At 40.0% G+C, this 12,375-nt stretch overlaps 1 protein-coding gene across 13 annotated transcripts in view; it reads right to left on the reverse strand.

Moving 5' to 3' along the window:
- Positions 1-11,692, reverse strand: part of SCUBE1 (signal peptide, CUB domain and EGF like domain containing 1) — a 316,316-nt gene extending 304,624 nt beyond the window's left edge. For all 13 annotated transcript variants that reach the window (XM_050924757.1, XM_050924748.1, XM_050924721.1 and 10 more), the window contains exons 1-2: positions 11,506-11,692; positions 8,571-8,693 (exon numbers count right to left, since the gene is read on the reverse strand). In XM_050924757.1, the coding sequence (XP_050780714.1) occupies positions 8,571-8,693; positions 11,506-11,692 (310 nt within the window). The remainder of the gene's footprint in view (positions 1-8,570; positions 8,694-11,505) is intronic.
- Positions 11,693-12,375: the final 683 nt, after the last annotated feature.

The following is a 12,375-nucleotide window of genomic DNA, read 5'->3' on the forward strand; positions in this document are numbered from 1 at the left end:
GAGGCAATATTTGGAAGGTCCCAGAGGATGAACCTTTCTTGAGGATATGAGCCTTATCTATTGTAATGAGATGGATCAACAACCAAAGGGGATTCACTGGGGCAGAGCCTTTTCAGCAGATTGAAGCAGCCAGCCAAAGCAATGCCAAGACAGCCAGAAAACACAAAGCATAAACAGGCAAGAAGGAATGCCTAATGTTTCTGAAACTAGAGAACAACAACAGTGTTACCACATCAGGTGGTGTCATTGCTAAAGATGGTCCAATACCAAGGATCTGCTGAGAGTGGATTGATGGAATAACCTTGGGGTCCTGGGAAAAGGCCGCAACATCATTCTATTCAAGGAGGTCCCAGAAGTCATTGTGATGACCCTTCCTTCTGTGGCAGTGAAACACACTACACAGAATGAGGTATCAAAACAGGAGCTGGGAAATGAGAACTCTGAGTGGATCTCTGTATTGCCATTGGATTGACCAGTGCAAGCAGCAGCTGTCTAGTACTGCATGGATAATATAGAGACCTATTTTTAGATGGTATCCTGATGTATAGCAAGGGTTTTAAGCTGTACATGGAAAATATTTTTAGAAAGTGCTTGAGAGATTGCAAACCTATGGAGTAAAATTAAAAATGGTCACTATGATCACCTCAAAAGAGAGAACTCTGGTAGCTGGGAAGGTTAATTTCAAGAGAAGGGCATGGAGCTGACAGTTGACATATGGCCACCACCATTCAAAGTCTGAACACAAGAGATCAGACATATTCCATGAGATACAAAAAGCTAATAGGTTTCCTGAGGGTTCATTAAATATTTCTTCAATTGCTAAATCCTTACTGGGACCATTTTAAAAAGGACCTAATGAACACGAGAACAAGAAACTTTCCATTTGCTTCCTGCCCAGAAATCCACCAAGAGGCATTGGAAATGCGGATGAACAGTTTATTTACTCCATTTGCGACCCTGTCAGAATTCAGCCAACCATTTATTTTAAGCATTGTGTTGGTTAAAGGGTGAGGGACATTATTGTATCAGCAGCGTGAGGATAAATTGCACATCATAGCCTTTGGATCACAAATATTTATCCAGGTAGGAATTGTACTGCCATGTGCATTCCAGGAAATCAGAATTCTCCGCTTTAAAGCAGATTCTTAATGAACAGTTTAGGCTCTAGCTGTACTGTGCTCCACACTTTTCTGCCTATACTGAAAGGCAATGACTATAACAAAGCTAAATGCCCCACGCTACTGATGGGTATCAGAATTAAAGATTTCAATTTCATCATAAGCCTGGGAAAACAACATCAATGCGGGTTCTTTCTCTGTATATGGATAACCTATACTTGGGGTCAATACAATGGCCATGGGTGACCAGTAGACAATCCCAGCTTGAGGAGAAAGTATACCAGATCCTTATTCCAGACATGTCCAGACAGCAATGGGAGATGATCCTCTCCCCCTGACACCTTTCCTTCAGGCAATAGGTGCTCAAAGTAACACAGGGTAAGAAACCCTACAGAACCCTAAATCCTCACTGAGATGAGTAATTGAGTGGAAAGGCAGAAAGTAAGCACTTAGTAGGACATAAACAGCAGCAGACTCCAGCTGTGAGGCTCTTGATACAAGAATGAGTCTGATTTAAGATTGAGGAAGAATTCAAACCTACTCCTCCCCCCAAAAAACAAATAAAACATCCATATTGTGCTACCAGAACTCTATAAACTTTTGCATGAGAATAAGGCCCATCTCGGGAGTGAATGTGTGTGCTCTCTGAGGCAGGAACCATCTCATGCACCTGTTTGTACAATGACTGGTACAATGGAGCCACAATGTTGGTTGCGGCCTTAAGGTTTCTACTGTGACACGATAAATAAAATTTCATTCAGCACAAAAGCTATTCTATTAGCCACAAATGAAGAACTAGAGTATATTAGCAATGTGTCAGTTATTTAATGGGGAACAATTCAGAAAAAGCCCCCCTTGCAGAATATTACCACCACTATCTTCTGCTAGCTCATCTGCATTGACATTTATACGTTAGAAAGGAGGGGACTACAAGTACATTGTAGTGTATAATAAATGAGGTCTGTCCAACAATCAGATACAACAGCTGCTGACTGACTATTTAGAGACTTTATCCTTCAATTTGGGTTTCCTGAGAAGACCCATGAGTGAGAACTTGAGAATCAACTATTCAAGAGATTTTGCAATGATAATGGGACACAAAGCTCATGTTGCACTACCTACCACCAGCAGCATTATGAACATTACCAAAAAAAACAAAATTTACATTTGAAGGATTATGTTAATTGAAAAGTAAAGTACATGTGCCAACCACAGAACTACCATTGACACTTTTTTTTTATTCTGTGTGAAGTAAAAAAATTTAAAAGTCAGGCCAACTAGGTAGACCAATGATAAGAACCGCTGATGAGAGACTATGAAGTCACTGTGGAAAAGAATAGAAACTCAGCAGCAAGAGGAAAAGCTCATTGCATGTCAGAAAGCTCAGAGCAGAGCTTTTCAAATCATGAGAAAGTCATAGTGACTTTCTGTGATAAACGAAGGGGGGAAGGGTAGCTCCCTTTTATGGACACCCAGCCAGCCAGTTAGCTATTAAATCCCAATAAGTAGCTGTTCTCTACTTGCTTTACCTGTAAAGGGTAAAAAGTCTCACTGCTATGCATAGGTAATAAAGTGAGTGGGCACCTAACAAAAAGAGACAATGGGAGGGCTAGAGCTTTTTAAAATTGAGAAAAAACTTCCCCTTTGTCTGTCTGTCTGTCTGTTGTTCTCCAGAGAGAGGAAGACAGGGCAGAGCTATGCTGTAAGAAGCTTGGGCCAGGTATGAAAAAAAATCATCAGATCATACCTAGAACTACTCATTTAAAACCCCAGATACGTAAGTAGATCAGGAAATGTCTAGGAAGGTGTGATTAGGTTTATCCCTTTTATTTCTTTATGGCTTGTGGATTCCTCTGTGCTAATCCCAGGTGCTTTTGTTTTGCTTTGCTTGTAACCTTTAAGCAGGAAATCAAGAAAGCTATTCCAGGTGCTTAATTTGTGTAGTTTTTAAAAAAATCTAGAAATAGACTGAGTTTCCAGATGTATTTTCTTACTTTTTTTTAATTAATAACATTTACCTTTAAGAACAGAATTGGATTTGTGTGTCCTAAGAGGTTTGTGCACATGTTGTTTAATTAGCTGGTGGCAACAGCTGATTTCCTTTGGATGAAAGGGCTTGAGGGTACCCCAAAGGAAATAATTCCAAAGTGCATCCTCCTGGGCTCTCAAAGGTGTTCTGCACTTGGGTGGTTGCAGCATCTACCCATTCAAGGTCAGAGAAAAGCTGTAACCTTGGGAGTTTAATACAAGCATGGATTGGCCAGTATTAATTTTTAGAATCTTTGCGGGCCCCCACCTTCTGCACTCGGAGTGCCGGAGTGGGGAATTAGCCTTGACAGCTTCCTCTCAGGAAGACTCACATCCTCCCAATATGACCTAATTTACATTGTAGAAGACAAGATTCTGTATAGAAGATGAAACCCAAAAGAAGAACAGGTGCAACTGATGGCCTTGTGATGGCCTTCCAGCTGTGAAGGTAACTAGAATACCAACCTGAAGGGAAGGGCTGAGCACAAAGGTAAGCTATAGGATCAAGCAATTCAGTGGGCTATCAGATAAAGTCACTACAGGCACAGACTTTAGGAGATTATCTTGAAACACTGATTATAATTGCCAGAAAGTTTAACTCCCAGGCACTGATATCATAAAGAAAAATATCTTCCCATGACCATTTGGGACAGATATGCTATCAAGTATGGGGCCCTCAAGTGGAGACACTAGCTCTAGAGGGCCCTTGCAACCAATGACATCTTCCATGGCATAAGGTATTTTTTCTGCCAGTGGGAAATATCAATAGTGTCCAAAATGGATACTAGCAATTCTAGCAATGGGATTGGAGCTTGACAGTTGCTCCATATAATTAAACGCGCACACACACACACACACACACAGTATATATGTTTAATGCCATTTTAAAATGTTGAAAGTGACACTTCTATAAAGAAAGGAAGTGGCTTCTGACAATAGAAGAATAAGGCCACAGTTCTGGTACTTGTGGTTATTAACGTATCATTTGATATTTGGATCCTAGAAGCATATTTTAAACACCTTAAACTGGGTAGTTTGTTCAAAGAGGATGCAAAGTTGCAGGCTGGACCAGGGCATAGGAACTGCTCTTTGTGGCTCCTGTTTTCGTATCTGGTAAAGCAGAAGGAGCATGGGTGGGAGCAGAAAATGCGAAACTAGGGAGAACAAAAGAGGGTGAGAGACACAGAGGGATTGGGGGAACTTTCCCCTTTATTGGGAAAACTTGGACAGTCAGAGAAGCCCAGTCAACTGAGGTTCATGGAAAATCAAAATTTAGAGGAGCTCTGTACAGACAAGAGATTCCTACCCAGAGAAATTAATGATCAGCAGGAAAAGTTACTGTTTCACTCTAATTGCTAAAAGATGACTTCAGGTTCCCAAGAGGGTGTTTCTATATCTGTAAACTTATTCCAACCCTTTTGTTTATAGAGTAGCAACAAATGCATAGATTCTGGCACAAGAAACTGGGCTCCACTTTTCCTACAGCAGAAGAGGCAAGTATTAACATTAAGATCCCACCTTTTTATTTTAAAATGATTGACTAGATTTCAAAAAGTACACCAATAATGTCCAGATTTGTGAGTTTGTATTTTCTGTGTAGACAACATGGGTGTCTGACCAATTTTATAAATACATAAATCAAGTATGTTTTCAATCCCTGCCCTGTTCCCAAAAATGTTATTTCCATTAACTCAAAAAAATAAATAAGGCAGGCCCTAGGAAAATATGTTACCATGTATAGTGTAACCCATTTACAGTATATTTAACAATTTTAGTGACCTCTGTTTATGGTTTATAAATCTTGATCTGTTTCAGTTGATTACAGCATGTGAGCTGCAGTTCTGGTTATGGGGAACCCCAGCTTATTTTGTAAAATTTGGTTCAATGGAGAAAGCAACTTCACTATCAAAGGGTTACCCTGTGTTGAATTTTTTTAAGAAGTTAAGCAACATATATCATGGTTCTCACTGGCACTTGTAATGGACACTTAGTGAGGCAATGTTATCTTTCAAAATGACCTCTTGTTTTCATAGGTAATAAATTTCAGTAGATCAAAAACCATTTGGAAGAACTCTGGTATAAAGAGTCAGAATAATTAATTGTTCTAGTTCTGACTTTGACACTGTAGATATTTTTATTTGGCATATTTCACTGGGAGAATTATCTTTGTTATCAGAGGCATAACCGCATGTATCTTACAAAATAGCTTTCAAGAGTTTGGCTACTGGCAGTATTTGTCTTGTAGTAATGTATTACATAACAATCAATGCTGTTGCTCTGTTTTTCTCTGCATTTTTTGTATGTTTGACATCAAGATGCAAAATTAATTTATTCTTGCTGCGTAGCAGACTGGGAGGTAGACCTTAGCTTTGCCACTTAGTTGCTGTGTGACCTTACCTTAACCTCCCTCTACTTAAGTCAATGGTTCTCAAACTTTTGTACTGGTGACTCCTTTCACATAGCAAGCCTCTGACCCCCCCTTATACATTAAAAACACTTTTAAAATATATTTAATATCATTATAAATGCTGGAGGAAAAGCAGGGTTTGGGGTGGAGGCTGACAGCTTGTGACCCCCCATGTAATAACCACACAACCTCCTGAGGGGTCCTGACCCCCAGTTTGACAACCCCTGACCCAAGTATATTTATCTATTAAAAAAACCACAATGATGTTCACCCACCTCATCAGGGTCCTGTGGAACTTTATTAACGGATGATTGTAAAGTGATTTGAGCTCATCAAATTGAGAGAAGTTATATGAGTATTATAAAATAAACCTCCAAGCTTTTTAAGAATTGGTAGGTTTGAGGAAGGAAAGCATTTGAAATATGTCAAATTGTCCCCCTAACCCAAACAAAATTTTCTATCAGACAAGAACTTAAGATGGATATAAAACTGCTGCAATGTTCTTACTGTAATAATCCACATAACATTAGCAGAAGCTAATGTTATATATCACACACAGTACATAATCTCTGGTATTACATTTTAGAGAGTTTACATTAATTTACCTGAATTAACCAATAACTTAACATCCATGCAGAACATGTCCAAATTTGCCTTGCCTACTTTACTTATCAACTTTGACAGATTCTAAATACCATCAAACACTGGAGTTTAAAATTAGCCATACAAATTCCATTTTGTACACAATTTTGCAGGGAAATCTGTACTTTACTACTCACAGAGCTGTCTTTTTTAAATGAGCCAAGGTAAGTCAGGCAAAGAAAAATATATGTATTAAATAAATATGAATATCAGCCAGGTCAACCATTAAACACAGATCAACATCTAAAATATGAGTAGTTAATGCTTAAGGAAATGTTTGATGTGGAAAGCCAGTACAGCAACAAGGATCAATGCTAAGGACATCGCATCTTTTTTAGCAATAGCCTTAATTAGGTTTTCTCTAAGTGTAGAACTCATTGTGTGGAAGATAAGAATGGGGGAGGAAAATGGAGCTGCATAAATATTCTCTCAATCTATTTGCAAGAAAAAAAAAAAACCCTCTGGCTTCCAACAAACAGCAGTTCAGAGACACTACAGCACCAAGAGGTGAACAGTAGGAATTTATTTCTGTCAATTTAAGCCCAAGACAGAAAAATATGATAACCACAAAAATGCTTTATGAGGGCACTTGAACAAACATTTTGGAGTCTAGTGAGAATAATACGGGGTTTCAAATTTTTGTGGACTTCAGCAAAGTCATTTTTAGGTCTTTAATCTTTTTAATGGACTGGCAGTATACTGCACTAAACATTTTGAAAAAAATTGCAGACTGCACTAGAAAAACATATAGATTTGGAAGGGAATTTATATCACTGCTAAGCATCTACAAGTGAAAAAAAAAACAGAAACCCCTGCATCCTGGGGTGCTAACAAAGAATGATCTTTCTGGTGAAGTGCAAAAGACAAGATGAAATTTATAACATTTGAAATATTAATTTATATAATGCCTATCAAAATACCCTAGACACTTAGAATGGATTGACTTAAAGATGAAAGTAAAATCACCATTAAACTCAGTATAAATACAATAAACCCAATGGCATGCCAAAGGCCCCTTGAAATAAAAAATGGGCTTTAAAAAAGGCTAATTTTATAGCTTTGCACAGATCAAGTAGGGAAGATGTTCCAGAGATACAGTCATTTTATATACACATCACTTTAAGAGCCTCCCAAAGTTTTTGGTTTTTTGCTCAGTTACAGTTCTTGTCCTATGGAAATCCATCATAGATCTTCCACTGACTTCAGTGGGGGTTGGATCAGGCTCCTGGTGAGGGTCCAGAAACTCAGGAAGGTTTATAGTCTCTTGATAACATCAGTAAATCAAATGTAGGGAGAGCTGAAAAACTGGGTTTCCTACCCAAACTTTTTAATCATTGTAATTCAGAGAGGGAGAGAGAATTTGTCACTTACACAAGAACAAAGGGACACTCAATGAAAATGAAAGGTAGCAAATTCAAAGCCAACAAGAAAAAATATTTTTGTCACATGATATACAGTGTGCCTGCAGAACTCATCCCAAGATATCATTGAGCCCAAAAAGCTTATGAGCATTAAATAAAAAGCTTTGGATACCTACCTGGATAACAAGATCACGCAGAGCTATAATAGTAAATATGTAAAAAAGAGCTTTGGAAGATATATAAACCGGGACTTTTCAAGGTTTATGCCAATGTCTAACTATTAGGGATTAGGAGGAAACCTTTGTGGGGAGGGTGGAGAAACAGGTTAGCCCATGACTGCCTACAGTTTTTTGCATCTTCCTCTGAAACATCTGGTACTGGTCACTGCCAGCAATGGGACACTGGAGTATATGGGCCATTGGTTCAGCACCGCATCCTATGTTACTACCAGTCTTTAACTGTGGGGAATTTTAAAGAGAAATAACAAGTACTTCATAAACTGTCTCTCCCATCACTGATTTGTGTGATATGAGAATTAGAAGGGAAGGTCTAGAGATTTACTCTCCTACCCCCCACCCCCCATTCCCCGGTAACCACACACAGCAGTTCAGGGTCACTGCTTAGTACCAGCCAAAACTGTTTGGAGTGTTCCGGGCTCAGAGCCCTCTCCACCAGGGTTATGATCACGTGATTTGAATAGGACCTTTTTAAACACTGAAAACTAAACACCCCCGTGCGCTTCTTGGAACATTTTTGTTTAAAACCGGACTGGCTTTGATAGAAGACGAATTCCTCTGGTTTTATATTTAAAGCGGACTGCAGGACACTATGTTGTTGAAGCAGAACAATTAGCAGAAGCAGCAGGGGATGCTTGCCAATAAACACCAAGATTTCAGGTTAAGCAGCTGTAAATCTATATTAATCGTTTGAGGAATTCAGCTATTTACAGAAGCGTTTACAGAGCAAACAAATAAGAAAGGAGGGGAAGAGAAAAGAAAGAGGAGCTATCCTTACCTTCACATTGTTTCCCTTCTCCTTTATAACCCGGTTTACAGATGCATTTGTAGGATTTAGGTGTATTTTGACATATTGCATCAATGTGGCAGTCGTCTGTCCCTTCGGTACATTCATCAGCATCTGTAACCACAGAATGAACACATGAGAGGTATAAGATCTCAACAGTGAGAGATCAGAAAACCCTTTACATGGAAACTCCAACTGAAAAAGCTGTTTAGTTGACTGCCTTCTGAGTCTCACTATGAACAGAGGAGTTTATTCTATTTGGTTATTGTTGCTGCTGTTCTTTTTTTGCTTGTATAAAAATATTCCGAACTTTAATTCTCTAAAGCTAGTTTTATTCCTCCACAAAGTTTAAAGGCTCAAAAAATCCTACACATGCATAGGAAACAAATTATTTGCATGTGTTAGAAGTTTTGTATCTACACAGTCTATAGTGTAGATCCACACTGGAAAAATGTACACGCTAATTTTAACCAACTCTATTAGTCTGTCTAATCAAAATAAGAGATGATTTAAGTGACCCGGAAAGGGAAATTTGGATTTTGCCAGAAAACATATATTTTTAATTTAGAAAGACAGAGACGTCACCTCTCTAAACTATCTTAGCAGAGAAATGAGAAAAATATTTGAAGAATCAAACTACATTAATTCTTTTTTATTAAGGGCCCCAAAGAAAAAAAATCCACCACCCAAATGAATGGGAAAGCATAAGGAACTCCGGAAATTTGTGGGGAGAAAAGTAACCTGCAGTAAATGTATATATACACCCCAAAACTAATTTAAAAGAAGCTGCATGTTCAACCTTTCTGAACGTTCTCTTTTCAGAGTCTTTAATGGTGTGCAGACTTGTTAAACAAGGATACAAGATTGCTTAAAAAAAAAAAAGTAACCCTCCCCCAATGATGAGCACTGGTTTTCTCCTTAGATATTTTAGGGGGGGGGGGAGGGAGAGAATGGGTTGAGAAGAAGGGAATGTTAATGAAGTGAACATATAAAGATAAACTCTTTTCACTGACGTTCTGCGGATGTACGTGGGAAAATTAAAAATCCAGTGCAACCTACACACACTTCCTCCTTTCTCCATCTACTGTAGTTGCATGCATGAAGTGACAGAGAAGAGGCAATGAAGTTGCCAAGGGGGAGGGAAAGGACAGACCCTTTGGAAGAATGTCAGTTTCTGTGGGAGACTGGCTCTCCAAAGCCTCAGCGCTAAAGGAAGAAAGTGGCCATGGGCTATTGATTGCTGTCTTAATGTCAATAAGGAAAATCCCCCTTAGTGGGAATACACTTCAAATGGATTTCCTCACAATTTAATGCAGTAGGCACATCTGGGGCTCTCTAGCTACACACACACACACACGTAGAGGGAGCCCTCTGATCAGGAGTAATATTTTATTATCTGGATAACAGTTAAAGCACGATAAAGTGAAGCTAGGATTTATGCTTATAAAGTAACGCGAGGGGGAAGAGAAGGAATCCAGTAACATCCATGTGCAGTTTATTTCATGCCAATTAGATTAACAGATCCTCAGAAAAGGTGCAGTAAAGTGAAAACAGTTGTATTGTTAGCTTGAAATCCTAACGCTAATTGTTTCAGAAATGCTCACTCAGCCATCTCCAGTGATGGAACAAGGATCCTTCAAAGTCACCGGGGACAGGAGGGGCTATTTGGAGGGAGGCGAATAATCAGATATTGCACACATCAGAGAACTTTGCAAAGAGGAGGGATAAAGGACAGAATTGCTTTCAGGGTGCACCTTCGCTTTCCTTTAAGAATCTGACCAAGCAAACAACAAGGAATCTGGATTTTTTTTTTAAAGGAATAGGAAGAAAAAAAGTTTTTTTTTCCCCTCTCGAACGCTGAGTATTGTGTCTCCTTGAGAAACGCGGGGCTGCTGTAATCGGGTTCCTTCTTTCTTTCCCTTTCGTTTATTTTAGCTGCTGAGCCAGTTCAGATCTAGCTGTGATTTACGTGAATTCACTTGGGGAGGGGGGCTGAGGGTATTTTGCTCAGATCAGGCACAGATTCAGTCAAGCACAAAAAGAAGAATGATTTTTTAAAATGCCCTGGTTCATATTTTTGACTCATTAAACTGGCACACATCTCCCGTCAAGATCAGCAAAAGTGACAGCTGGGCTCTTTATAATGCCGTCAAAAATTCAAACTGCATTGAGCCAAGGGGGACATTTCTCAGCAACCAGAAGATGCCTGGGAGTCAGGAGTGAATGCCAATGAGTCAAATGAAAAGGGCAAAATCAATTATGAGCTTTTCCCCTGCTACTAATTTCACATTGTCTTTCTTGGGTTACAGCAATTTGTACAAAAGTATCGTGCATTTTGCTTCATCAATCCCCTTATATTTTGGGAGAAGCGATTAAAAATGCCACCTTAAGGTTTTTTTTAAAAATCAAACTTCAAGAGCTATATATATCTTTACCAACAAACCGTGTAAACCCTCACTGGTTTACAGCATTTCTGTGGAGAGATTTTACAACGTAGCGAAGTTTATATTTTATAGGGGGGGCTATTTAAAAGGTATAAGATAAGTGGAGGGTAATATCGGGTCTTTAGGTTGATGGAAAGATTCGGGAAACTTTAAAACATACTATATCTAACTTTCCCCTTGCACAGAACCTAGGTTTATTTGCACCAGTTATCTATTTTCACAAGTACTTATGGGAAGTAACTTTAAAAACAATCCTCCCAAAAACGTCTCTTTGAATATAAGAGCATCAAACACAGAGGGCCACCCCTCCCCACAGCAACTTTAAAGCCCTTCGCAATATTAGCAGCAAAATCAAAATAGGTCTATCCCTCCCTCCTTCCCCACACCTTTCCAGAAGGAGAAGAAATACAGTGCCTTCATCAGCAATTGCTTTCCATAACCCGAGTCTAAAGAAAGAGGAGTAGGTGAAAGATCTCTCTTACCTGGGACCCCATTGCCTCCCGCAAACCTGCCAGTAAACAAGAGAGCGAAAAACAAACAAAAGTGCCATGAAAAACAAACAGTCCCCATGATAATGATATGATTCAATGCAGTTGGTGTGTTTCTTTGATAAGAGACGCGCTTGGGACTGGCAGAGGGGAGCCGGAGAAACTGACGCGCTGACAGCATCCCGCTGATTCGCAGAGGGACCCGGGGGGTGGGCGGGACAGACGGGGAGAAATTGCCAATCCCTCCTCGGGCTCTGGAGAGAGGGGAGGGGGAGGGGGAGGGGGAGGTGGAAAGGCAGCGGAGGGGAGGGGCCGCTAGTGGAGGGAATTGAACTCTTCACAGAGCCTTTTAGGAGAGATTTGTATCCCCCCGCCCTTTGCTCTGTTCCCCCCACTTGTCCTTGTTACCTTGTGCTCGTTCCCACAGGTAAGAAGCACACAGGATGGGGCTGGGGGTGACTGGTTTCATTGCCACGAGTCATTTTTCAGTATTAAACACTGGGGACGTTCCGTGGAAAGGTTTATTTTTTTTTCCTTTTCACTTAGATCTGGTGGGAGGGAGGCTTTTCTTGGTGAAATAACACCCCCTCCACACACACACTTCTGCCCCTTCCTCTCCCGGCCCTTTCGTGCTGTAGAAAGCTTCCCATATCACATCTGCTACAAGAGTCTCAGGTACGTGGAAAGTCCTTAAGGAGCCTTAAATGTTCTTGTGGCTACTCAGCCTCTGCCCCCTCGGAGGGTTTCAGTGACTGCCTGCATTGCAAAGAAATGGCTCCTCTCAAAGTAAAGGCAGGAGGCTTTGAAGACAGACAGTCCAACAAACCCAACAGCAGATCTCCTTGACAACCAATAAGAGGGATT

Source organism: Gopherus flavomarginatus, chromosome 1 (genome assembly GCF_025201925.1).
Source record: "Gopherus flavomarginatus isolate rGopFla2 chromosome 1, rGopFla2.mat.asm, whole genome shotgun sequence".
Taxonomy (NCBI): domain Eukaryota; kingdom Metazoa; phylum Chordata; order Testudines; family Testudinidae; genus Gopherus; species Gopherus flavomarginatus.